The 26,613-nt window shown below is 57.0% G+C and overlaps 9 protein-coding genes across 9 annotated transcripts; 7 read left to right on the top strand and 2 right to left on the bottom strand.

Moving 5' to 3' along the window:
• Nucleotides 1–472: 472 nt before the first annotated feature.
• BKCO1_3200076 (gtp cyclohydrolase-2) lies at nt 473–1,691 on the top strand (the record flags this gene model as incomplete). The annotated part of the gene is made up of 2 exons (XM_020274469.1): nt 473–1,585; nt 1,650–1,691. 2 exons carry the CDS (start codon nt 473–475, stop codon nt 1,689–1,691), a joined length of 1,155 nt encoding a protein of 384 aa, XP_020129457.1.
• A 597-nt stretch (nt 1,692–2,288) lies between these two features.
• On the bottom strand, nt 2,289–3,091 carry BKCO1_3200075 (eukaryotic translation initiation factor 1a; the record flags this gene model as incomplete). Its single annotated transcript, XM_020274468.1, has 3 exons — nt 2,289–2,526; nt 2,688–2,857; nt 3,035–3,091. 3 exons carry the CDS (start codon nt 3,089–3,091, stop codon nt 2,289–2,291), a joined length of 465 nt encoding a protein of 154 aa, XP_020129458.1.
• A 1,360-nt stretch (nt 3,092–4,451) lies between these two features.
• BKCO1_3200074 (nadh oxidase) lies at nt 4,452–5,946 on the top strand (the record flags this gene model as incomplete). The annotated part of the gene is made up of 3 exons (XM_020274467.1): nt 4,452–5,147; nt 5,228–5,436; nt 5,496–5,946. 3 exons carry the CDS (start codon nt 4,452–4,454, stop codon nt 5,944–5,946), a joined length of 1,356 nt encoding a protein of 451 aa, XP_020129459.1.
• Nucleotides 5,947–6,525: 579 nt separating this feature from the next.
• On the top strand, nt 6,526–7,500 carry BKCO1_3200073 (set domain-containing protein 5; the record flags this gene model as incomplete). The annotated part of the gene is made up of 1 exon (XM_020274466.1): nt 6,526–7,500. The coding sequence occupies one exon, from the start codon at nt 6,526–6,528 to the stop codon at nt 7,498–7,500; it is 975 nt and encodes a 324-aa protein (XP_020129460.1).
• A 196-nt stretch (nt 7,501–7,696) lies between these two features.
• Nucleotides 7,697–8,077, bottom strand: BKCO1_3200072 (uncharacterized protein; the record flags this gene model as incomplete). Its single annotated transcript, XM_020274465.1, has 1 exon — nt 7,697–8,077. One exon carries the CDS (start codon nt 8,075–8,077, stop codon nt 7,697–7,699), a length of 381 nt encoding a protein of 126 aa, XP_020129461.1.
• A 1,221-nt stretch (nt 8,078–9,298) lies between these two features.
• Nucleotides 9,299–10,315, top strand: BKCO1_3200071 (basic proline-rich protein; the record flags this gene model as incomplete). The annotated part of the gene is made up of 1 exon (XM_020274464.1): nt 9,299–10,315. One exon carries the CDS (start codon nt 9,299–9,301, stop codon nt 10,313–10,315), a length of 1,017 nt encoding a protein of 338 aa, XP_020129462.1.
• A 1,014-nt stretch (nt 10,316–11,329) lies between these two features.
• Nucleotides 11,330–12,334, top strand: BKCO1_3200070 (oxidoreductase; the record flags this gene model as incomplete). The annotated part of the gene is made up of 1 exon (XM_020274463.1): nt 11,330–12,334. The coding sequence occupies one exon, from the start codon at nt 11,330–11,332 to the stop codon at nt 12,332–12,334; it is 1,005 nt and encodes a 334-aa protein (XP_020129463.1).
• A 2,940-nt stretch (nt 12,335–15,274) lies between these two features.
• Nucleotides 15,275–17,186, top strand: BKCO1_3200069 (mitosis inhibitor protein kinase swe1; the record flags this gene model as incomplete). The annotated part of the gene is made up of 3 exons (XM_020274461.1): nt 15,275–15,642; nt 15,692–16,937; nt 16,986–17,186. 3 exons carry the CDS (start codon nt 15,275–15,277, stop codon nt 17,184–17,186), a joined length of 1,815 nt encoding a protein of 604 aa, XP_020129511.1.
• A 799-nt stretch (nt 17,187–17,985) lies between these two features.
• Nucleotides 17,986–20,874, top strand: BKCO1_3200068 (serine threonine protein kinase; the record flags this gene model as incomplete). Its single annotated transcript, XM_020274460.1, has 6 exons — nt 17,986–18,561; nt 18,622–18,983; nt 19,040–19,209; nt 19,267–20,132; nt 20,189–20,715; nt 20,772–20,874. 6 exons carry the CDS (start codon nt 17,986–17,988, stop codon nt 20,872–20,874), a joined length of 2,604 nt encoding a protein of 867 aa, XP_020129510.1.
• Nucleotides 20,875–26,613: the final 5,739 nt, after the last annotated feature.

Genomic DNA, 26,613 nt, shown 5'->3' with positions numbered 1-26,613 from the left:
GAAGGCGTCCTGCTTTGGGAGCCGGGGGTGCGCCGGGGGTGCGTCGGGGGTGCGCCTAGCCGTAGGGCTGACCTTAGCTTTGGCGACGCAATCTCGCTCGAATCGCCGGCGATCGCAGGCCTATAGCGCACACAGGTCGGCAATGCAGAGGCAGAGGGCAGCTGGCAGCGGTGCAGCTGCGACGGCAGCAGCGGGTCGATAGCGGAACGCGGTGGAAGGGCGGGGAGCGGCGCGCTCAGGTCGGAGCGCTGGGCGGATTATGCCTGCTGATGAAGCAGCGAATAGAGGCCCAAGCACGCAACCGCACGGGCCGAGGCCGGCCGGCCTTCCTCCACCCTGTGGTCCCTCTCCCGACTCATCTTTCCGTCGCCTCTTGTAAATATATGCCCTCAATTCGCCCGCCGCTTCCCTCTTCCCGTTGCTCCATATACCCCCAAGATACCCCAATTAATCCATCCCTCCAACTCGAACCATGGCAGGCACACTACCCGCCCACGCCTCGCCCGCCTTTGCGCCGCTCCACGCCCCGCTGCCCGCGCCCGCCCATGGCCGCCCGCAGCCGTCGCGCAACCTCTCCGAATTCCACCTCGAAGCCTCCACCCCTCCGCGAACCGACGCCAGCGACTCCAATGACGAGGACTCGCACCCGCCGCCGCCCTCCATCATCTCGCCCGCCTTCACCCCACCCGCCACTCCCGGCGGCCGGAGCACTCCCGCCCTGAGCCGGGACGCCGCCTCGGTGCCCGTCGACCACAGCGCCGCCGACGAGCACAAGCCGACGCTGGTGGAGAAGCTGCCCGAGGTGCAATGCGTCGTGCGCGCCCGCATCCCGACCACGACCGGGCAGGAGATGTTCCTGCACGTCTACCAGAACGACGTCGACAACAAGGAGCACCTGGCCATCGTCTTCGGCAACGACATCCGCTCGCGCTCGCTGGACGCCCCGCGCCCCGGCGAGACGGAGCGCGACCGCATGATCCGCGGCGCCTACATCGGCCGCCTGTTCCCCGGCCGCACGAGCAGCCGCCTCGAGCAGATCAAGCAGGAGGCCGGCGTCGCGACAACCCCCCAAGAAACAGCATCATCACCGGCAGCCGAGCACCACGAACACCACAACTCGCCGCTCGTGCGCATCCACTCCGAGTGCTACACGGGCGAGACGGTGTGGAGCGCGCGCTGCGACTGCGGCGAGCAGCTCGACGAGGCCGCGCGGCTGATGAGCCTGCCCAGCTCGTCGGGCGGCGTCATCGTCTACCTGCGCCAGGAGGGCCGCGGCATCGGCCTCGCCGAGAAGCTCAAGGCGTACAACCTGCAGGACCTGGGCAACGACACGTACGAGGCCAACCTGCTGCTGCGGCACCCCGCCGACGCGCGCAGCTACGGCCTCGCCACCGCCATGCTCGTCGACCTCGGCCTCGGCGGCGACGCCGGCATCCGGCTGCTGACCAACAACCCGGACAAGGTCGCCGCCGTCGAGGGCCCCAACAGGGAGGTCGTCGTCAAGGACAGGTGCGCCATGGTGCCCCTCGCGTGGAAACAGGGCACGAAGGGCAGCGAGGAGGTGGAGAAGTACCTCTCGACTAAAGTGAGTCTCATCGTTCCGGCAAGAGCGGGCGTCTGCGGTTTCAATGATGCTAACGGAGTTTCAGATCGAGAAATTTAAGCACATGCTCAGCCCTGCTGCGTCATGATCACCGCCTACACAAGAAACAACTGTAAATGATTTTAGCTTCTGAGCACATTCTTGCCATTGGAAAAGCATAACCCGGCTGGCGTTATCGGAGAACCTTGGGGAAAAGAGGCCGGTGGCCCTTTTCATTGTAGAACAACCAAGAAAGTCAGGGCGGAGCGCGAGCTCTTATTTACCACCCCATCGCCCAATATTTATCATTCGCTTTTTTTTTATGTAAAAAGAAGACACACATGATGGATCTGCTCAAACGACTTTGACGACGGGAAATCCGCAAATTGAATTCTTCTGCTTGGAAAAAAAAGACTTTGTCCGGCTGGTGATGCTCGCTCTCCTGCCCAGTCAACCAAATGACAATGTTTTTTGGTCCCCCGAAACTCCCCCCCTCTATGATTTGCCTCCCCAGAAGACCAGCACGAGCCCGTTGGTCCCGCGCTCCAAACCCGGAGTTCCTGTAGTAACAAAACCCAACGGGCTAGAAGAGATTTGGCCTTTCGTTTTTACCAGCCTCTAGGCGCAGAAAAAAACAGAGGCGGACCTCATATCAACAACAACGGCAGACAACTCTCGGGGAAATAAAGAAACCGGCATGGATAACTCAAATGTCGTCAATGTCGGCCTCCTTGAGGTTGTTCTCGTCGTCGTCGGAGCGGTCCTCGTCGAACTCGAAGCCGATGCCGCCCTCGTCGCCCTCGCCGCCGTACGTGTCCGTCTCGTTGATCTTGGCCGTCTCGGGCAGCTCGCCGTAGGCCTTGAGCGAACGGGCCTCGTCCGAGTTGTACTTGAGGATGACGTCGCCCTTTTCGTCTTGATATTCGCGGAGGGAGAGGAGGATGCTATTATTAGGCAGGTCAGCTGGATGCATCTGGCTTCGCCGCGTCGGACGTCGGGGCGGGGGAGATATATAGCTTCTGTAGCGAGAGGGCGGACACGTTGGATTTTGGGTGGGGATGGAGTAGTTTTGTAAGGGAAAAGCTGGGGGACTGGGAAAACTCACATGTCGCCCTGGTTGATCCAGACCTTCTTCCTCATCTTGCCGCGGATGTGGGCGAGGCGCTTCTCGCCGTCGAAGCACTGGGCTTCGAGGCGGCCGTTGCCAAGCATCTTGATGACCTGCGCATACTCCTGGCCCTCCTCCTTGAAGACGAGCTCGCGCTTGAGGTTGTCCTACATGGGGCGTCAGCGCTCTCTGCCTTGTCTTCTGCCTCGTCTTCTGCCTCGCAATGCACCACGACCCTCTCACCCTCGGCTCGTATCCCCAAGTGTTGCGCGAGGAGAGCAGATGCGAGGCGGTCGAGTGGCGGCGTCGGCAGGGCGGGCGGCCGGGGCGGGGGAAAAGCTCACGTTCTCGTTCTTTCCACGTCTGCGGTTCTTACCGCCCTTTCCCTTGTTCTTGGGCATGGCTGCGGCGCGGCGGGGGAGGCTGTCGTTGGGCTGCGGCGGCGGTGGGGTGGGTGAGAAGAGAGAGAGGCGCGGAAGCGTGAGACGTTACTTAATAAAACGGCCACGGCGGAGGGACCAAGGCCGACAGCAGCGCGCGCGCGTGCGACGCAGGCGGCATGGAGGGGTGCTTTGACGTCATTGGTCAGTTCTGCGATTCCTTTTTTTAATCTGCGTGGGGGTCCATTTTTATATGATTCTACTCGGGCCAAGTCGCGCAGCCGTTGCTCGTCTTTGTCCTCCTTCTTTGAGGCGCGACGCTGAGGCCGTCTTTTGTCCGTACCTCTTGCCTGCCTTTCGAGCCGCGCTTGTGGGCCCCAAAGTGCGCGGAGAGCGGGTTGATCCGGCGGCATGCCTCCTTGAACGTCATCCCGCCCAATAATGCCAGCCTTGCGTCCTCACAATTACTGTCCCTCGCTTTGCCTGCATTATTGGGACACTGGTCGAAGCAAACTGACCCTCTCGTGTCCAGAGCCCAGTATAGCCTTTTGCCTGAAGCTTGCTTGAATCCACGGTTGCAACAAATTCAGTTAATTCTACTTCACTTGCCCCGGAACGAAGCGAAGTAGCAACGTAGGTAACACGGCACCTTACTGAGATAAGTCAATAGAGTTTGCTTCGGAGATCGGAGAGGTGTCTCGTTTTTTTTAAAAAAAAAAAAAAAAAAAGGGAGAACCCAGAATGAAAGAGGCGAGCCTGACTGTTAGGATGGCACCCACAGACACACCCCAGACTACCATAAGCTCTCGGACAATCAATGCGGAAAGCCGAGCCCACCTAAATAAGCAGTATGGGCAGTTGAAGGTTTCCGGACGTAGATGCAAATGCTGAGACTATGCATATGCATGCAGACATGGGATTCAGCTACCCACGTAAAGTCAGACGCAATCCTTTTGCAACCCGTCGTTCCTTCGCTGCAACCTGCAGGGCCCCACACCAGTTGCCAAAAACCGGGGACCAATGACGTCGTCTCCCGGCCCCCCACCTCGGATCGGTTCTCGGAGACAACGCATATCCCCAGGACCCAAAACGTCCCCCCCACGCTACCTAATTTCTAATCAATCCATACCGGTCCAAGTGCCGAGGCAAGCGGAGGGGAATGGAGGCCATGTCCGGCGTCATTCACGCTCGTCGTCATCACCATGCTCTTTCGCTCAATTTCTAAGCAAGCGCATGGCCTGACTTCGCAAATCGTATACCTATCCACCCTCATATAACAACCCCGTACGCCGCTCTTCCCATACCAATCCCTTCCCCCCAACCATTCCCCGATACTCCGCAAAGAATCCCGACAACAACAACACCAACAACACCAACAACAATGTCCCCACCAACCCGCTACCCGACCCCCTCCTCCCCGACCGACCTCTCCCCCCTCGCCCAACCCCTCCCCTTCCCCTTCTCCGGCAAAACCGCCCCCAACCGCTTCCTCAAAGCCGCCATGACCGAACGCCTCTCCTCCTGGCACCCCTCGGACCTCTCCGCGCGCGGCATCCCCTCGCCCGCCCTCATCAACGTCTACCGGCGCTGGGGGCAAGGCGGGCACGGGGTCATCCTCACCGGCAACATCATGATCGCCGGCGACCAGCTGGAAGCGGCAGGGAACCCCGTCATACCCGCGGACGCGCCCGCGGACCCCAACGACGGCGACGGGCGGTTCGCGGCGTTCGCGGCGCTGGCGCGGGAGGCGAAGAGCGGAGGCGGGTTGGTCGTCGGGCAGGTGTCGCATCCGGGGAGGCAGGTGGCGAGCGCGATCAACGGCGCGCCGGTGTCGGCGAGCGACGTGAGGCTCGAGGGGGACGTGATGGGGATGACGTTTGCGCGGCCGCACGCGGCGAGCGCGGAGGAGATTCGCGGCGTGGTGGAGGGGTTCGGGCACGCGGCGGGGTATCTGGAGGCGGCGGGGTTCGATGGGGTGCAGTTGCATGGGGCGCATGGGTATCTGTTGGCGCAGTTTTTGTCCGAGACGACGAATAGGCGGACGGATGGGTATGGCGGGGGGTTGGAGAATCGGGCGGTGAGTAGTAGTTGTGTGTGTGCGCGTGGTGAGGAGTGGGTTGGTACGTTGGGCTGACGTTTTGTTTTCGTGTGTGGCAGCGGCTTATTCTTGAGATTGGCCGGGAGGTTCGCAAGAGCACCAGCCCGAGCTTCGTTCTCGGCATCAAGCTCAATTCGGTCGAGTTTCAGGACAAGGGCTTCCAGCCCGAGGACGCGAAGCGGCTGTGCGTGTTGCTCGAGGAGAACGAGTTCGACTTCGTCGAGCTGTCCGGCGGCACGTACGAGCACATTGCGTTCTCGCACCAAAGGTATGTGCATTTCACCACGGGACTGGCGTCGGCAGCCTGCTAACTCGGCCTGTGCTCAGGGAATCCACCAAGAAGCGCGAAGCCTTCTTCCTGGAGTTTGCGGACCTGATCACGCCGGCGCTGACGAAGACGAAGACGTACGTGACCGGCGGCTTCAAGACGGGTGCTGCCATGGTCGAGGCGCTCAAGTCCGTCGACGGCGTCGGCCTCGGCCGGCCCGTGTGCCAGGAGCCGCGCCTGCCCAAGGACCTCCTGGAAGGCAAGGTCCAGTCCGCCATCCAGCAGCGTCCGGACGACAACGATTTCGGCGCGACCACCGTCGTCGCCGGCTCGCAGATCCGCCAGATGGGCAAGGATCACGAGCCCATCGATATGAGTTCCGAGGAGAACGAGAAGGCATTCATGAAGGATATGGGTGCCTGGGCTAAGAAAATGGCGGAGAACTCGGATATGGTGCACTATGGCTATGTCGATATTGAGAGCGCGAAGCCTATTCCCTATGTCTATTGAGTTGGAGGAGATAGACGGTAGACAAAGAGATGGCTAGATGAGCACCTGTAGATGCGTATCGCGAACTGCTTGATCCTGTGTCGATACAGCTGAAGGGATATTCCGTCTTGGAAATGCGGTTCAAGAGGAGGTACGGGTCAATCAACCCCTTTGTTGGGTGCTGAGAAGTGGATCAATGAAGCAGAGGACAAGGACTTTGTCCACGCGGGTAGTGAGTTGGAACAAAGAATCAGTCTATTTTAGGGCCACTCACTCATTGTCTTCTCGTGCCAAATTTAGCTCGCAGCAGCAATGTGATGCCGGTATACAATGATCGTAGCCCCAAGATATAAAGTGTCGACAAGAGCCCGGAACTCATCAGCCAGAATCCCATCAGCGAACCCTTTTCACCACTGCCACCAACGCGTCTTGCATTGATTGCGAGCCAACGTCGACAAGAGTCCGGAACTCATCAGTCAGAATCCCACCAGCGAACCCTTTTCAGTACTACTGCCACCAACGCGTCTTGCATTGATTGCGAGCCAACGTCGAATCGAGAAGTATAAATCACAAACAAAAAGCGAGTAATTGACTAACATAATGGCCATGTTTGAGTTCCGCCAGATTGAAGGAGCTGGGACAGCGACCTTCGCGACGCAAGATATCCCGCGCGGCTCTAAAATCCACCAAGAAAGTCCGCTCATGGTCTATCCGACCGGGGAGGACAGTTTCCCCCCAAACCCTGACAGACTTTTCAACAAACTCGTACGGGGAAGCAATAACCTGGACGACTACATGGGACTGTTTGCCCTGGAAAGTTGCGTGAACACAGCACGCGAAACAATGGGCCCGGCGCCGACGGGAGCGCCGGCAGCGCTTGCGGAGGTCAAAGCCTGGGCTTTGGGTATCTATTGCACGAACTGCTTCAACATCACAATCGATGCAGAAAAGCCAGAGAATGCGGTGTACAAGGAGATGTCCCGACTGAACCACGTGTGCTGCAACAACGCAACGTGGAGTACCGGAACTAAGAAGTCGCTGGTAATGTCGGCCTCACGCGACATCAAGGCTGGTGAGGAGATCACCACCAGATACTCGGATGTCTGGCAGCCATACAGCCAGCGCCAGAGCAAACTGTCGTCCTCTTATGGGTTTCGGTGCCGATGTGCGCTCTGCGAAATTGAGAGCTACGTCGAAAACACCCTAGAAGCCAAAGTCTACATCTTCGGCCGTTTGTTGGTGCAGCAAGACCTCAGAGTCATGACAAGGTTTTTCCGAAAATGGTTCAACAGCATCCAGTGGCGAAACGACAAAGATCGTGCGAGCTGGTGCACTAAGAACACTCGGTCCCTACTCGACATCAACGAGGCAGTCGGCTTTGCTGAAATCGCGCTCGATGTTCTTGGGAAGATTGTTGAGAGAGAGCGCACAAACCATGGTCCTGACAGTATCGACTTTCAGAATGCGACGAAGAACGTGGATGCCTGGGGTAATGTCATTGCTGACCTCAGGAAGACGTATGGAGACAGTTCTGTTTGGCTTGAAAGCGTCAACGCCGAGGATCCGCGTTTTTAAGGTGGGTAAGTTTCAAACCAGCAGGCTGGTAAGTTCCGATCAATGTATAGACAGGTAAGACTCGAAGAATAGAAATTTTCTTTGTTGTTATCATAAGAGTGATTACTTTTGCTAGTTGTAATGTGATGTGAGTAAAAGCTTAAACGTGGAGTCTACCGGATCTCAAGATCGCGCAGCGGTATCTGGACTCCTCTTTCTACACCTGGCGGGCGACGGGAGGCTCGACACCGAGCTTCCAGAAGACCGCTGACGCCGAGGGGGACGGCATCATGTTCGAAGAGTACTCGGACGAGAACATCAATGCGGCGGGTGGAGGCGGCGAGGACAAAGTGGCGGACGGGTTCGGTTGAAGCAACGGGGTGCTGATCTGGGCGTCGGGCGTCTTTGGGCCGAAGTTGCAGGTGCCGGACCGCGGCAACGTCACGGCGCCGGCAGACAATGCAAGCGATGAGAGCTCGAGCGCGAGGAAGCGGCGCAGGGCTCGCAGCAGCAGCACCGCTATGGGGATCAGCAAGCGGGACCTGCGCTGGGTGAAGAGTTTTCGTAATGGCAGGGTCAACTGAGCGCATGCGATCATGATGGCTATGGCTGTAGATGATGATAATAATGCCGCTATTCGGTCGGTCAGTAGTGCGCCCGAGAGTGGTGGTATGTAAGTACAATGCGCTTTGTAAAACTAGGGCGGACAGCTATTCGGGTTGCGCCGTTTTTGGAACGCCCCTTCATGCAGCGGCCATTTCCGAGCGGCCGGGCCGCTGTCTTCACCTCTAGCACGCGGCTGTGCTAGCCACCATGAAACGCGATGCCATGGGTCAGTGTTCCAGCATCTTCTCCCAAAGACCGCGGTCGAGAAGCACGCCGCGTGACGTGGGCGACGGCGAGGGCAGGTGCCGTGATGCAGGAACGCCTACGGTGCAGGCAAGATCCCTCCTGGCGACGAGCGGCCGGTGCGCAGCGTTGTTCGTGGAGTGGCACAGCGTGTGGGGATTCGCGCCGCGAGCGTTTGAGCCGTTTGCTTCGCCGTCGCAGCGTGTGGCTTGGGGGCGTGGGCTGGCGCCGTGGGTTCCACGCTGCGGGCCTCGAGCTTCTTTGCCTTTGGGGCAGGCTAATGGCGATCGTCAGGGACTCGGGCAGCCCTGTTGGCTGCAGAGGGGCGTCATTGGGCGGCGATGGAGCCTAGGATGACGCGGGGTGTTGGGATGGCGGCGGTGTAGCTGGAGATTTCGGGGTCGGTGCAAGGAGCGATGACCGCACTGCGCAAAATGCGCACGGCGAAGCGGCGGCGGTCCCTGCGCTTGCCGACCCTGCGCCTGCCAGCCGCTGCAAAAGGCGCCGTCCGCACCCTCGAAACACCCGGCGCGGTGCAGAAACAACATCACATCCGCCGCTCTCTCGCCTGCTCCTGCCGTCGCCGTGCCTGTTCCTGCTCGGCGCAGAATGCACCTGGCCTCTCGCGCGCCTGCCGCCCTTACGTGAAGCTTGCTCGGCATCCACCGGCCCAAGGCCTGGCCCGCCAATATTCCTTAGGGGTCCAGTCTCGACCGTTGGTGCAAGGCCTCGTGCCCCGTGCCTCTCCAGCTTCCACGCGCTCTGAAAACCCTCCGATCCAAGGTCCCCGCCGACTGCGCGGCAAGCGACCCTTCCCGCCCACGCCCTAGCGACTCGACTTCCGCCCTCGCGACCGCCCTCGCCCTCGCCGAGAACCTGCTTCGAGCCGAAGCGCAACCTGTCCCAGTCGCGCTTGATACCGTGTCATGCCTCAGCTGTGCCTCGCCCAGCCCAACCGAATTTCTGCACCATGAACGAGACCGCTCCCCAACCTTGCGACCGCCCCTTCGTGGGTCGCAACCAAGCCAAATCCGCACCCCCCGTGCCGGACTCGACCATCCAGAGCCTCAAGGAGCTGCGCTTGGAAGAGAAGGACCGCCTCGAAGAGCTGCCTCAAATGCGCTCCAGCCGCCCAGAAACACCGCGTCGCTGCACCGACCCGTCGCCTTCCTCGCTGCTGTCGCCACACATGTCGCCGCAAACAAGGAACCGCTCGTCCTACGCCAGGCCTCACCTGCGCTCCACCTCGCTGAGTGCCCCCATCATGACCCGCGCCCACTCTTCGCCTACGCCAATGAGCCCGACGAGCACCATGAACAGTGCCGCCATCCCAAGACCTTCCAGCCCCATGCGCTCCCCCGCTCGTGTTCGCGCCTCGCTGAAGTTCGACGAGTCATACCCCCCGTCCAGTGCCCCGGCCGTCTCGGACATTGGCATCATCTCAGAGGAGCAGGAGCTCGACTTCGCCCCGCGTCGGTCTCTCGACGGCCCTGCGGCCATCACCATGCACGCCGGCAACACTTTTGGCCGCCAGCGACGTAGGCCCATGTCGCCGCTCCATAGCACCAACTCCCCCTTTAGCGGCAGCTCTCCATCAACGCCTTCGCAACCCTCGCCAACACTCTCTGCCACCAAGTTCAACGAGCCGTTCCCTGCCGCCTACCCCAGCTCCCACTCTTCCTCGTCGGTGCCGTCCACACCAACCTCGATGCGCTCCCGCAGTCCCAGCATCTCCAGCTTGGAGACGATCGAAGACTCGCCCGACGCCGAGGAGGCGGCCATTGAAGCGGACAAGATCGCTAGGATGGAGGCGGCGGCCAAGGCTGCCGAGCGCGGTGGTGACGGGATGAGACGGAGCAGCCTCGACGTTCCCCGTGCTCGGCCGATGGGTTTCAGCATGAACAGCCGCGACAAGCGCAAGCGCTGGAGTGTTTGCGGTGCCGAGAAGAGAGGAGATCTTGACCTGGAGACCATCTGGGAAGACTGATGACGAACAAGCACGCGACCAGACTGCAGTACGATGGAGCAAGCATCTGCCAGAGGCAGCACAAAGAAGCCACAGAAAAAGAAATTTGTAAGAATCGGCTTTGGACACCTCCTTTCAGCGAAGTTGGCATTGTACCACAAGCATACTCGGAGTTCTTTTCTTTCGGAGGCGCACACTCAGTTTCCTGCTTCTTCCTGTTTTCTTCTCGACTCTCTTTTAGCCTGTATTACGGCGTTGACGTTTATGGCACCCTTGTAACAGGCGTTCTTCTGATTTCGTCTGGCGGACAACCTCCGAGCGACAAGACAACAACAACACAGCACAGTACATGAGAGCCATGATACCCAGTCATTGTATATCTTTTTATGTCTTCTCTCGCGCGCGCACACACTCTCAGCCAATAGCCAATGCTACAAGACGACTGCATGACAAGCTCGATCTTTTCCACATGCGAATTGCTTCCTTTCAACTGCATGTGATGGTGACTGACCTTTGGCGATGCTTTGTGGGCAGTTGAAGAAAGTATACCGATGTAGAAGTAGGTTTAGCTGAAGCAGATATCCGGATGTAGATGCGAGTGTTGGAAACTGTACAATGCATCCAGATAGAGGATTCCGATATGCGTGGTTCCACTGCTTTCGTCAGCCGCTGTACCACTGAGATGGTGGAGTCCAATCACAGGCGTGTGGTGATGCGGTTTGACCGGTGTCGAAATTGGAAGGGGCGAGATGCAGCTCGTCTCTCGGGAAACCGCCATCCGCAGACAAGTTTTTATCAATCACCGCGCCCAAGGCTGTTTTCGAGCCTGATTGAGTCTCTGTTGGCGGGCGCTCTCGGATGCCGGGGCCTCGATTTCCTGGCAGGTCCAGCCGGGAAGGTCCCCACCACAGATGATGTAACGCCAAAGTGGTGGGATGGCGGGGCATTGCCCGAAGACGGGCGCGACAACTCTAATAACCGCCATCGCCTCTTTCCTCCCAAACCCTCCATTGTCCCCTCAAAGCCACGTCCAAAATGCTCAATTTCGCAGTCATCGGCACCGGCTGGATCACCGACTCGTTCATCGAGTCGGCCCACGCGACGGGCGCCTGGAAGCTCGTCGGCGTCTACTCGCGCAAGCAAGAGACGGCCTCGGCCTTTGCGTCCAAGCACGGCGCACCCTCGACCTACACGACGCTCGACGCGCTCGCCGCCGCCGCCGACGTGCACGCCGTCTACATCGCGTCGCCGAACTCGCTGCACCACGCGCAGGCCAAGCGCCTCCTCGCCGGCAGCAGCAACAACAACAAGCAGCACATCATCCTGGAGAAGCCGTCGACGTCGACGGCGGGCGAGTTCGAGGAGCTGCACGCGCTCGCGCGGGACAAGGGCGTGTTCGTGCTCGAGGCGAACCGGCACCTGCAGGAGCGCAACTTCGGGGTGCTGCGCGAGGCCCTGGGCCGGCTGGGCCCCGTGTACGGCGCCAGCCTCAACTACGCGGCGTACTCGTCGCGCTACAACGCGGTGCTGGCGGGCGAGACGCCCAACATCTTCAGCCTCGCCTTCTCGGGCGGCTGCCTCGTCGACCTCGGCGTCTACCCCATCGCCGCGGCGGTGGCGCTGTTCGGCCGGCCCGGGGCGCAGTCGTACAGCCCCGTGTTTGTGGCGACGGGCGCGGACGGCGGCGGGTTCGTGCGGCTGCAGTATGAGGGGTTTGCGGTGGATATCAACCAGAGCAAGATTTATACGTCGGCGGCGCCGAGCGAGGTGTATGGCGAGAAGGGGACGTTGATTGTGAACGGGGTGACGGACATCGACAGCGTGGTCTTTTTGGATGCGCGGACGAAGGAGAAGACGCAGCTGGCGGGCGAGAAGGCGAAGCTGAACTTGCAAGAGGAGGCGGCCGAGTTTGCGCGGATAATCGGAGAGAGGGACGAGGCGGCGGCGAAGAAGCTGGAGGAGATGAGCAGGATTGTTTTGGGCATCACGACGGATCTGAGGAAGCAGAATGGCATCGTGTTCGATGTCGAGAAGAACTAGGTGGGGGCTGGGAGAGTACTTGCGGGGACTGGCCATGGCTGCGACCATCATTGGCCGTGATGTACGGCAACGTCTCGTGGCTTGAATGGTTGACTGCTCCGACCCAGCAATCTATTTCCAACCGTTTTGGGAACCTTGATCCCCGGACGTTTTGAGGATCGACATGTGTAATACTCAGCATCTGCAACGTCTCCCCTTGTGGAGACTATGTCTACGATCGAGACTGGAATCCTGGAACTCCTTGTTCTGCGCATACATATACATACATATACCAACCGTCGCTCTCTCGGTCTGAGAGCGATCGAACACGACATATTTGAACTACATATTTGCGTTTAAACTTTGTTTTCTTCCGTGGATGCTGATGTCCTACGAACCTAACGTTGTGCTTCTTTCCAGAGACTTGCATGCTTATTCCACGCTCCTTGTGGTTTCCTTGATTCCTTTGAGCTTTTTTCTTGCCCGAACGATCATCTAGTCAACGGAGTAGATCTCCGAAGTTACACTACAGGGCCGAGATGCCGCCACATCCACCGTTAGCATATCCGAGGTTCATCCACACGAAATTTTCACACCCCTCTTTCTCTTTGCCGGGCACTAACAGACCTGAGTCGAGGTACGCTTTCATAATCAGCCCCGCGACGTCTAAACTGTACGGTATATATACGGTGCAAGATCGCTCTTTCCTCATCCAAGCAAAGGAGGTCCACCTCCTTCCGACTCCGATTCGGTGTCACGCCTCCGCTTGGTGTAGTTGGTTCATCACGTTCGACTGTAATATCTGTTGCTATCACAAGCTCTTCGGAGCGGCGATTCAATGCGATCGAAAGGTCCCTAGTTCGATTCTGGGAGCGGAGAACAGCATCTTTTTTGCCCTTTGGACGTCCCCTCCTATCAAAGAGCGATGCGGTGGAGTTCTTTTTGGTGTTTTTACAATGGCCGAGTATTGGTTGTGGAAGAAGGGCTTGCTGTTTTGCTTCAGATGCCCAGCGCCCCGCCACCGCCGCCCTCCTGGCCGCCATCCTCGCCGCCTTCTGCCCGTGGAAAAACACTCAACGCAGGGGGTGTATTCTCCTCCCTTTTCTTTTGTTGCTGGTCCAGGCAACCCTTGTGCGGACATGCCGACATCCTGCAGCAATATCTTTTTTGCTGAGGTGGCACCACTCCGCCCTTGTCGAACCTGCATCATCGCCGCACCTCCTCGCCATCGAAAGACGAGTCTCAGCTGTCGACCTCGCCACCACTGCCAGCATTATGAACTCGCACCATCCGATGATCAGGCTACTCTCTCGCAACAATGAACATGGGAGTGTACGCACAGCCACGTCAATGACGGCGTGAGATGGGGAGTACGGCACGTGCTCGTCTCCTGTCAGCAGTTGTGAACGGGAGGGTCATAAGGGAAAGAGCTCTCATGGACCGCAGCCGTCTGCTGCGACTTTCCAGGGACCTGAGTATTTCTAGACGTCCTGCTGATTGGATCTGTGCCTCGGATCAGCCTCGTGCGCATACCGATGACCGACGCCTCCTCTCAGCCACAGAGAGATGCACCAGCCTCATCCCGGAAGTTGAGCGAGGCGAAAACTGCATGACCGTTTGCAGACAAGGCGGGGACGCTGATTGGATGCAGACGTACAAGGACTCGCAGAAGTGTCACCGCCGCCAGCCGGTGTTGTTGTGGTGCTGAGGCCTGCGGCAGATAGACGGCTGTGTAGTGCAGGGCGAAGCACACACACACTCTCTCTCTACGCCAGCCACAGCCAACACCGTGATCTCGATCGGAAGGCTCATCTCCGCAGCGATTGCTTCAGAATTCCGGCGTAGCACGCGGCTGGCCACCAAGCATTCTTTCTCTGATCGCTATTCTTCTCTTGGCCAGTACTTCTCCGATGCCTTGCCTTGCCTTGGTATGTGTGTCAGCTGCGGCCCCCGCACCATGCACCAATGGTTGTGGCATGCATATGCATCTGCCTTTCCGCAGCGGCACGCACGGACACAGCCGCGTCTTTCCCCCTCAGCTCACCCACCGCGTCTGCCCAACCAGCAGCCGGTTTTTGAGCCTCATCTGCCAGCTGGCTCATGATAGAAGGGCGTGGCGTCTGGATTGGTCGGTCAAGCGCAGCTGGCTTCCAGCTGTGGGTTTTCATTGATTGAAACCGCTCTACACCTGCTGTACTTTGACGCCGGTCGCAATCTTGCGGCAAGCTGGGGAAACACTTAAAGGCGTTGTTGCTCAGCCTTGCCGGCCGCCTTGATTTCTGACAAGCCCTGTTCGACCATTCCTTGCCATTCACAAGCCGATTTCGAAAGCAGCGTTGCCTTCATCAGTCATTCGCCATGGTGCAAGACACCTTTTCAGCCTACAGGCTGGATAAGGACAAGCTGGAGGAATACCTCCAAAGCCTCTTCCCCGGTCAAACCATTACAGTCAGAGTAAGGCTGGATCTCCGATCGATGTCGATTAGATTCCGCCTCGGACTGACCGGTTCCGGTGTCCAGTTGTCAAACGATACGTACCACTTCAGCATTCCGAGGGTGCTGGACTCGGTAAGGCCGCGTTCTCCTTGTGATTGATGAGGAGCCTACTAATAGGACCAGAACGAAAGGGAGCACGTTATGGAGCTTCGTTGGTAGAAGACCGACCCTTTTCCGGATGCTATTGGATTAGGAAGGCTGTATCAGATGAAATGCATTACGCGACTGTCTCGTGTCAAGCTTCTGATATCAAATGATCCACTTTTGTTGGTTGCTATGCGATTTCTGCCTTGCGCTTCGCCTTCCGCAGTTTCATGCGTCAAGTCAGCCCTGTGTAACTCGGCTCCGCCCCAGAGGCGTCGAGGCTGAGGGGTTTTGGCCACAGAAGCCAGTTCAAAAGGGCGAAAAAGGTGCACCTCATCGCCATCAGACTCCATCAATCTCTCCACCCTCCTACTTTCCAAGATGGGACGGGACTCCTGCCTAAGAGAGTTTAGCGACTCCCTTGAGCAGGTGGTACAGTATCCAGTGAACCTTATCTCTACTGATTCTTACCCTCATCAATTGCAATCTTACCTCACTCGCCTCAACGACGCAGAAACCAAGCTTTGCTGTGTTGATGGTAAAGCGAAGCTTGCATTCTGGATATGCGAAGAGCAAGGATGTGGTGAGTTCCGTTACTCCGACTACTTACGCGATGCGATGTCTGATACACCATCTCTTGGCTCAGGATTCAAAACAAGCTGTGTCAGCGATGTAGATGAGCTTGGGAAACTCTACAAAATCGACACGAACTTTAACCCTGGCATCAAGGACCCCCGATGTTGTTTTACGTAAGTATCTGCACTTGTCTTCACCTGGAATCCAACACTAATCAAACAGGTTCATCCACGCTCGCCATTCAAGAGACAGGCTGTTGATCTCGCGGCCCATGATGTCCCTCCTTTTCACTTATCATCAGGTAATGCCCGCTTTTCTCGACTTTGTCCTGACGTTCGGAAGACGCGAACATGGCCAAGAGCTTCACTATGGCGGTTTCCGTTCGGAGTCCAGGTTACTAGACTCAAGCACGAGGATCCCCGAAATCGGACGTTCGGGAAGAGACTTTCGGCTCTGCTACAACCTGAAGTCGGTCGAGCACTCTCCCAAGCAAACAGACTGGCCATGGTCTGTTCGGCAAACCGCCATACATCACACCTTTGACATTGTGACAGGGCGCGCGTCATGGATCGTCGTCAAAGGCGATGGCCTGATGGAAAACAGGGTCAAGGAAGCCACAGATCCATCCAGCCGGGCGGCTGCCTCGCAATTCGATACTAACAGTCGGTCCTTCGCATCATCTTTAAACACTCATCTCATCTACATCGACTGGGCAGGAGAAAATTGGCAATCTTACATTGACTTCCTCGAGGATGAGGCTCAAGATAAGACACGACGAGTCTTGTCCGCCGATGTCGATAGACTGCCAAAGTCTAAGGTTGCTGCTCTGCCAACTACGCCTTCACCAAAGCTCTCTCAGCGATCATGGTCAGGGCTATCCAGCCTCGCTACCGAAAAAGGCTCACAAATGCTTTCGGGCTCCTCTCACTCATGGGCCAAACTTCCGGGCAAACTACGACAATTCGCGAGCACTTCGTACTACGCGCAGCGACGGACGCAAGAGAAAGTAGAAACGGCTGGTGGGAATGACGAGCTCAGGTTCTACTTTGCCGACTTGCAGAGGGCGCAATATCTCGAAGAGAAGACAAACGGCGCGATTCTGGTCATCAACATCAACCTCAGTGTGATCAGCGAGATGAAGAAATTCTACCAAGAACTGCTACGCGCAGACGAGTCTTCTGACGAAATCAGCATGAACTGCGGCGACGACGTAGAGAGGTTTCTCAGACGCGCTTCCAGCGCAGAGAACGACTTGCGGCTTCAAAAGAGCCGGGCAGAGTCCCTGGTCCGGGTGTTGGCCGACAGGAAAAACCTGCTCTTCGGCGCCCTCGAGTACCACAATATGGAGGCTAGCAGGCTCTCGGCGCAAAGTATGCATGCGGTCGCGCAGCAAACGCAACAAGAAACCGTCTCGATGAGGATCATCACGCTTGTCACGCTCTTTTTTCTTCCAGCAACATTTATCTGTGTAAGTGTTCCCGTAAAAGCTATACAGCATGTACTGACCTGGACGCAGACTCTTATGAGTACGGACATAATCAGGTGGGACTCAGGAGACGGAGACCCTCAGGAAAGAACTGTATCAACTGGTGCTATTGAGTTCTTCTTTGCAATCACGTTACCCCTGAGCTGCTGCACGTTCTCGGCCTGGTGGTATTTCAATCGCAGATTGACGCGTGCCCAACAGGCCAAGGACGCTGCAATGTGCCTTGTTTAGCGCCGCTGGACGATGATTAGTTTTTGTAAGATAAGGATGGCCTGGTTCTCTTCCTTTCGGACCTGGTGCTGTCCTCTGGTGTGGTAACTTTTTTTTTCCCATCGGGTCTACTTACATCTGTCTTACTTGCGTACGTAGTAGAATCAAATGTCCGGGTATACTTGTACAGTTTTGGGTCTCCCATCTACGTCAAGGCATTCGCTTCAACTCCCGATGGAAAATTGTAGTCTCTTTTGCGGGGCTCAAATCGTGGCGCGTGGAAAGAGACTGTGCCATCTGCACGTCTTCACTGCGCCCTTCACTGCGCCCTGCTGCGGCTTGTAGCAAGTAAGCCTCACCACTCAGCTGGCCAGCTACTGACATCATAAGTCGGAAACAATCATTGGTGGGTCGGCATGCATAGCCCCCGCACCTGCACGCATGCAAGGGTGGCCTCCGGCTGCAGCGCGATTCTCGTCGATCGTGCGCCTCGCCGGCACAAGCACCTTAGGCAGCAACCCCGTAGCCTTGCGCCCAGACCTCAGCCTCAGCCTCGTCAAGTTGCGGCAGTTCGAGAGCTTTCTGCCTTGGCGGCTGTCAGCCTCTTTAAAAGTACCTGCGGCGTCGTCCCCGCTTGCGCCGCAAATCTTTCGCCCCCCATCCCACCTTCCGCGGACGGTTGCGCGCGTCAAACCTTCCTCGCGACTACCCCGGACCAACGAGACCGACACACCGCGCAGCACAGCTCGTGCCTCCCGCGCTCGACCGGCGAATCGCGGTCCCACTCGGACGCCCCTTGCCACCGCATGCAGTCTCCAGTATGGTCGACTCAGAGCTCGACTCGGAGCTCCACCAGGAGTTTCGTGTCTGGATCGAGAGCCAAAAGATAAGGGGAATCGGTGCTCCAGGGGCAGCTGCTGATCCTTCTTACGTGCCCCAACAAAGAGTCGTCGAGTATTTCAAAGCCAGCAAGACGATCAGCCAACTTCTACAGCGCCTCAAGCCCGACGGAGGGTTGGAGGCGTATCAAAGCACCATCTCCAAAGAATACCCAAAGGTTCTTTGCGTCTTGCTCATCATCGGCCAAGGTCGTCAGATCGAAACCTTTGTTCGCTACACCAGCCTTTGCGATACTCGACTGCCCTTCGACCACAAGCCCGCAAACTTCCCATTTGCCTATGATGGATCTGATTTCTTTGGGCGGTTCAAGGAGGTTCAATGGCAGTTCTGCGCCCAGCCTCTTACCTACAACATGGACCTGGTCTATGAAGACGCTCGAATCCTACCCATCATGACAAAGGATCCAATTGGCAGAGGGGGGACATCAAATATCTTCAAGATCACTCTCCCACAGGCCTACGATGAGCTTGAGCCGCACGGCAGCTCTGAGAAGAAGGTATCCTGAACATGTCCCATACTGGCCTCGGGATCGACTCCGATGCTGATTATCCATTAGCACGCAGGATTCCGTCATGCCCACACCTACGTCGTCAAGACTTACTGCACAAGAGATGCCAAATCGTTATATTCCAACGAGATACGCGCCTTCAGACGGGTTCTGGCTGCCGGTAGCAACCAGGGTTTCGTACCTGGCTTGATTGGGTTCCATGGTAATTTCACACATGGCGGCACGCACAATGTGCTCCTGGAGTATGCCGATAAAGGAACTCTTGAGCAGTACTTCAACGATGTCCCGCCGCCTACAACAGAAGAGGACATTTTATCCTTCTGGCGCGGTCTCTTCTACCCAATCGTTGCCCTCCTCAAAATCCATAATCTCAACGACCAGGATTTGGAGAATGCGGACTTCTTCCAAGGGTTTGTCACCCACCCCCTCAGGACTGAGCCATACCTATCTGACAACGGGATCACAGCTGGCACCAAGACATCAAGCCCGACAACATTCTCGTCATCAGCAACGACAGGCCATCTGCCTACAAGTACGAGTTCAAACTCGCTGACCTCGGGCTTAGCCACTTCAGAAAACCCCAGTCCGCAACTGGTGAGATGACTGATACGGACGCATGGGGCACAAAAACATACGGTGAGTATTCAGTCTTTCCGCCTTTGCTCTGCCCAAGCCTGCTGATACCCATTCCAGGAGCTCCAGAAACTTACCGGAATGACAGCCTGGTTGGCCCTACCAGCCTGCGTGTCACCAAGTCCGTCGACATATGGTCTCTCGGCTGTGTCTACAGCGAGGCAGCAACATGGCTCGTTCTCGGTAAGGAAGGCTTGCAGAGGTATCGCGCCGACCGCAAGGAAGAAACGGACAAAATCCCGAATCACAAGGACGACGCAAGCTTCCATAATGGCGAGAAAATGCTCTCATCCGTCGAGCGCACACACCATCGCATTGTGGAAAGCAAGCGCAGGACAGACCATATCACCCGCGCTGTGCTCATTACCATGGTCCAAGAGATGCTCGGTGAAGAGAGTGCGCGCCCCACTGCGAAACAGCTGTGGGTGAAGTCACAGATGATTCTCAGGCAGGCCAAAGACGCAAGGCAAAGCTCCATGTGGAGCTCGTCTAATGGAAGTCCATCGTCGTCCAGGACCCCCACGCTCAAAGACGCTCCCCAAGAACCGCAGGCTGGAACTCGTCAAAACTCACGGGCTCAGTCGGCCTATGCGCCGATCTCGAGAGGGAGCATCCGGATCGAAACGGGAAACTCCATCACTGGCGAAAGGAGACGTATTGAGCACAGCCCGGAAAGGATTCAAGGAACACCGCAAGACGCCGGGTCGCCGCCACAAGCTCACTCACCATCCGATGCAAGGCATTCCAACCAGTATTCAAGCTCTACCGGACGACCAAGCACCTCTCAGCCCGAGAGGACGAGTTCCTACTGGTCTGTGGATGCAGCATACCTTTGGGAAAAGGCACAAAGAACACGAAGGCTAAAAGCAAAAAGCGACCCGGAGGGCGGGGAAAGATTTATGGAACTGATCAGCAAACGTGATCATGTAAGTTCCAAACCCTCGACGCCGTGAATAAACGGGGTACTGAGCAGACAAAACAGGTCTTCATAGTCGATGATTCCAACTCTATGCGAAGCGCGGATTGGTCTCTTGTGACCTCACGATTCTCCCTGCTTGCATACATCGTCAAAGTCGCCGATCCCGATGGCCTGGATCTGTATTTCTCCTCTTCGAGCAAGCGACTTCATTCCAACAAGTCATCCGAATTGACCGAAGCTGTCAAGAAAAGGCACTCACTGGGCGTGGGCCACGAAAATTTGAGAATGGTACTCGAGACTGTGTTCAAATTGTTTCGGGCGTCATTCTTCGGAAGCGGCAGTAGCAAAAGCTTCTTCGGGAAGCGAGTGTCAAAGCAAGGCAAGCCGATGACCTGCTACATCCTGACCGACGGAGCCTGGTGCTCGGACAGCAACTGCGACCTCGAAAGAGTGATCAGGGAGTTTGTGGATGAGCTTCTCAGGAAGGAGACTCAGCCAAGGGACTTTGGCATCCAATTCATCAGTTTCGGGAGTCACCAGGAGGGCCTCGACACTTTACAGCACCTCGACAGCGGATTGCGCTTGCCAAGGTACTTTGCCCCCCCAAACACGTAACACTGCTGCAACGCTAACAACGGCATTAAAGGGACATCGTCGACACCGAGTCTGCGAGTGGAGATGTCTGGAAGATGCTTCTTGGGTCGATCAACAAGATTTTCGATGGCGACGCGCAAGAGCATCCTCTGTAAGAGCATCTCAAGTCCAGCGATGCCCCGAGATCGCCGCGGTACGGACTTTTATCATGAGAAGCTTACGTGTCTCTTTCTACTCCACTCCTCCTGCACCTCCTCTCTGGGTCTTTTGGGAACTTCTCTTTTGGTACAGCTCTTTTTGGTTTGCAGGCTCTATGGAGCGTACCGTGCTGTGATGAGGCGGCCTTACCTTTGTTTTGTTGGTTCAGCAGTATCCCCAAAAGCAAGGGGTTTTTTTTCCCCTGGGTAGTGGCTTTTATCTTTATTTGTGATACCCCCTTATTCTTTCTAGTCATCGGAGGGGCTTAATAGCAAACCTGGTACACCTTGGTTAGAGCTTAGATATTGTACATGAAAGTGTATGTAGGTTCAAAATGTTCACTCTGTACCTTACGCCCTCAGATGGGCTATCTGATTTTCTCGGGTTTAGCATGCGCTGGACACGCACGAAGGATCCAGACATAGAAACAACGGCCAAAGTCCTTTTTCACTGTGCGACTCGGCTTCAAGCAGTAAGGACTTTCTGCTCAAATTATAGGCGCATGAAACATCCAAAGTGCTGGAAATTTGGGCTGCGAAGGGGACGGAAGATGCATCACGAAGGGGGTGAAGACCAACCAGCCAAGTTGGTACCCAAAAAGCGTTCCCATGACCTCTCATCAACACCCGCCCGCTGACGTGTGCGCCGAAACCAGCCGCACCCTACTCCGCATCGGAGTGTTCGATGGTGTCCTCTCCTGGACCGGCATCATCCATGGGAATGTCGCGGTCAAAGGTGTGGCGGCTGAGGAAGGCGTTCCTCACGTGATTGTTGTTGCGCGCGGCGGTGCCGGGCAACACTGGAAAACTGCGACCGCGCGAACGCGTTCCGCGGGCGATCGTCGGCTGCGATCGCTAGGACGGTGTCCGCGGAAACTTCTCGAAGTGATATGCTTGTGCGCAAATACTGGGAGCAGGAAAAGACGGCGTGCATACGCCCTTCGGTATCTCGAAAGCAAAATGACAGGGAATACAAGATGGAAAACGCAATGAAACAGAGATAAAGGAAAATAGAAACTCTCGTGCCTTAATTCGCTCGCCTCGAGGCAGGAAGCCTCTCAATTGACAGAAGAAAATGGTCCACCCGCATCTTCCTTACGCAGATACTGCATCATCACACTTTACATAGGCAGTTGAATACAAGATCCAGACGTGAATGTCAGTTTTAAATACGCAAATTTACATCGGGCTTTGTATTCAACTACCCACGGGTATAATGCACCGTGGGAGAGAAGACTGACGGCGAACGTCAGGGTTCTTGCTGTGCATGGTGTTGGGCTTGGCACAAAGTGTATGCTGCAACAGTAAGAGGGAAAGACTTGATCAAATCACCGCATCTGCACAGAACATCAGAGTAAGAAGTCGATGCATTCTGTCCACGAAACCCATCGCATCTCCCACCGTAGCCCCGGACCGATGACGTCGCCGCACGACGCGAGACCATGGCGCAGACTTGGTGGCGTCCAGGGACCCGCGTACCAACAACCAAAACGCCTGAAGCCCAACCATTGTTTTTGCATCCTCCCTCCGTCATCCCACCAGGTGTGTTCCGTGGTGCGAGTGACCTTTGTTGTGAGATGGCCGGTTCGAGGTCGATTCTGCAAGCGGAGGACGAACCGTGGGTCTGTCACGACGGCGAGAAAGGCGCTGAGGGTATAAAGAGAGGGTATCAGCCGAAGCTGAGTGGGCCCTCCCTCAGACAGCACGAAGAAAGTTGATCACCGCCGAAGCTCACAAAATCTTTGACAATGTTATCATCACCGGAATGGTACCCACATGAAACACAACCCCTTCCTCCGCAATCTCGTTGTATGGTGCTGAAGACCCTTAGTGCGAGCTAGCCGGTTCGAGGGGCTTCGGTTCTGCGAGCGGAGGACGAACCGTGGGCCTGTCGCGGCCGGGCAGAAGGCGCTGAGGGTATAAAGAGAGGGTATCAGCCGAAGCTGAGTGGGACCTCCCTCTGAGCGTAACAAGACTTCGATCACCGCCGAAGCTCACGAAGTGTCACTAAGTTATCATCACCGGAATGGTACCCACATGAAACACAACCCCTTCCTCCGCAGCCTCGCCAAGTATGTTTTGCGGTATCGCTGACCATTCGCCGAGGGTATAGGAGCCTGCCACCGTGGGGAAATCAGCCGAAGCTGAGTGGGGATATGGAAGGCCGAAAAGTGTGTGGCAAAGACCGATGATGAAGTTCTCCGCAGAACAGACTGCCTGTGTCGCCGGCAACCGCTCGCAGACGTGTGGGCTCGGTTCGCTGGAGGACGAGGCGTCGTGCGGGTCTGAGGTCCGAAGGAAGAGCAAGTGGTGCGAGGCAGGAGGGGTGGGACATGAGAGAGATGAAAGATAGTAGGTGACCCCTGAGGGGATGGAACAAAAGAGTGGATGGACGGTTGATGGGAGAGAAGATGGATCGAGGTTGTTTATAAATGCCATCATTGCCAGCATCTTGGAGCTTTCCTCAATTGCCGTGACAGTCCAGCAGCAGGAATGGGCGGTGCTTCTCTGTGTCCCGGAAGGAGAGCCCTTCGGAGAGGAAGCAGACTTCGGGTTCGAGGAAAGCAGAGCAGTGCCACCCTTTCCGGAGAATTGCAAGGGTAGGCGCCTTTCACGCAGAAAAAAACTCTGAGGTCAAGCACGTTCAATCGTCAAATCAGCTGTAGCTCATGCAATCGAAGCCGCACCTGGCTGCCACACCAACCCGCTTTGGGGGTGTCTTGTTGCGCGCAACAAAGCACCCCTAAAGCAGTTGGTGGTGGACCGTGCGAGGATGTGATTGTTTCCAGATTATATCAGATTCCACGAGCAGTGTAGGAATACTCTGCATCACAGGGAGCACTGCATGCCCACGAAGCAACAGTTGAAATGTCCGCAGCAGAGTGCACAGCGACGTAGAAGCCGCCATCTCGGGGTCGACGAGGACCGGGCCCCTTGTTGCAAGACATGGAAGCAGCGCTCGTCCGTCTCAGAAAATTGGGAATTATATCGAGGGCAGGCACACTCACGCAACAGTAACGAAGCATTTGAGCTCTGCACGCACGGCTGGCAATAGTACTTCTTCTTTGGCATTTCCATACATCCTTAGCGCCTCGTCTACCTAACCGTAGCTATAAGATAGGTAATCTTAAATATATACTTGGCTCGTCCCAGACACTATAACTCTAAAAGTCGTTCAAAAGAAAAATCATATGATTTCGCGTTTCTCTAAGGCTATCCCGTCCCGCGCGTCGCGTACCCCAACAGCGACGAGCGAATACCGCCACCAGCGACGAGCGAATACCACCACCAGCGAGCGAGTACTACCAGCAATAGCGGCGGCGAGCGTTTATCACCAGCGGCGGCGGCGGCGAGCGTTTACTAGCAGCGGCGGCAGCGGCGAGCGCGCGCGTTTACCAGCAACGGCGGCGGCGGCGAGCGTTTACCACCAACAACGGCGGCGGCGAGCGAATACTACTAGCAGCAGCGGCGGCGAGCGTTCATCACCAACAACGGCGGCGGCGATCACCAGCAGCGGCGGCAGCGGCGAGCGTTTACCAGCAACGGCGGCGGCGGCGAGCGAATACCCCCAGCAGCGAGCGAATACTACCAGCAGCAGCGGCGGCGAGCGTTCATCACCAGCGGCGGCGGCGGCGGCCATCACTAGCAGCGGCGGCGGCGAGCATCACCACCAGTAACAGCGGCGGCGAGCTCTTCTCTATTACTCATCCCAAGCGCCCAGCCATCCCCTGACATGGCGCCGTAACAAGAGGTGCCTACGTCTGTTCCGCTCTCCTCTTCTCTCCTCCTCCTGCACTTCCTCACCCGGGCCCTTTTGCAATCCTTCTGTCACTGCGGCCTTCTTCGATTCTCAAATGGGAGCTGGCGGAGCTAGTGAACCGAGTCCACGGGATTCATGGGGACGCCTTCGGCAGAGTCTCTGGTCAGGGATACATGGCGGAAGCGGTGGAAGGACTGTGGCGAGATTCTGAGGAGGTGACGGGTTTTGTCTTGAGCTGCCCGAGAGAAAGCGGCAGATACCCCCCCTTGACCATGGCGCCTTCGAACAGCGGCTGGAAACTTGGCTAAGCCAATCAGGCCATGCACTCCTCTGTCCCGAGTGATGCGAGAATAGAATCGATCAGGCAAGCAAAAAGACCGAAGGGCAATGCTTGCATCCGTATCTGCAAGAGGTCATCGGTTTTCTTTGCAACACGATACGGCGGGGCGTTGGCCTGAGAGGGAGAGCGCCACGGCGTGTCGACGTCTGCTGGTAAGCTGAGCGCCTCGTCCCGAAAATGGCTTGAGGCCATGGGGGATCTCGAGCGGTTGGGCTGGTAGCGAGAGGCGCAGGCGATAGTTGCCGAGCGGATGGCGCCGCATGGACGTGCGATTTGGCCTCCAGCGAGAGGCAAAGGAGGATGGCGTCCTGCTGAAATAGCTCGATTGTTGCCTGTTCGGCACAGATCGAGGCGCGGTGGCTTGTCTGGATCGGCCATGGTCAAGCCTTATGCTGCGCTGTCACTACCCGAGCTGCAGATCGAGTTCCTTCAGACAGGCATAAGGGAGAAAAAAATCTAGACGCACACCGCCTCGCCCCACAGACGATGGCGACAGCAGATGAATCTGGACCATGAGTGGGTCGTTGTGTTTCCCCAGGCGGGGAAATACGATGACAGGATCATTATGCGGGGGGGGCTTCATGCCAGGAGCAAGGAGCTTAGCTCCCACACATTCCAACACGCAAAGTTGAGCTACCGCAATACTTTGCGCGGGCAGTCGAAGTGAGTATGCCGACATAGGTCTATCATCATGAGCAGCTGAAGCACCTGTCCAGATGTGAATGCGAGAATTAACACTGTACATACAAGGATTCCGCAACCCATGTCCATCTTGCACGCACTGCATGAAATACGGTAGGCGAAGGAGCACAAGCGATGCCAAGGCGCCTTACCGGCGCTGATGGGACGCTAAAGACGGAGGTATGCAGAGGCGGCATTGGCGGCATGTCGCTGACCAACCAGACTCAGGTGGCCAGTACCTGCATTCTGCGCATGATGGCACGCCACAGACAGCTAATGCAAACGCAAAGCCCACGGAGACGGTGGCAGGGCGGCAGCAGTGCTGTGAGCTGTCAGCGGGGCGCGCGCGACGGAAGGCGGCCGACAAGACTTTATTGGTGGCGGTCCGGTCCAGCTGCATCTCCGCTTGCCTGCAGCATCTAATCTGGAACAGGTACGGCAAAGTCTGATGTTCGACGGCAGGAACGGCAGTGAAGGGCGTCGAGTCGAGAATGAATTTCGGCAATCGGGGGCTTGTCCGCGCAGAAATGCTAGAATAAAGCGTGGTTTGATTCCGCACCGGGCGTTTCGACGTAGTAGTGGTAGAGGCGCAGAATTGCGAGATTGGAATCCGTACTTGGGCATCACATGGGCTGGGGCTGAGAAGGCCGTGGCAGGCGGAGGATGCTTCGCCAAGAGAAGCGGCGTCCATGGGCTGAGGAGCTGAGATCTGCTTTTCCAGGCTGCAGGCGACTTTTTAATACAAGGACGGGCGGAGAGCGGTGGTGTGGCTGGCTTGGCATGAGTGCCAAGGACTCCCGCCTGTGCATTCAGCTGGACAACCTTCCCGATTGGGACATGGCCACAAACACTGTCAACGACAAGCTCTTGTAAGTTTCACTTCTTCTTCGCCGCCTTGTGCAATCCGTGGACATGT

The sequence above is a fragment of the Diplodia corticola genome (assembly GCF_001883845.1).
Source record: "Diplodia corticola strain CBS 112549 chromosome Unknown scaffold32, whole genome shotgun sequence".
NCBI classification, from domain to species: Eukaryota; Fungi; Ascomycota; class Dothideomycetes; order Botryosphaeriales; family Botryosphaeriaceae; genus Diplodia; species Diplodia corticola.
The sequence above is the reverse complement of the archived record's forward strand: the minus strand, read 5'-3'. Positions and strand labels throughout refer to the sequence as shown.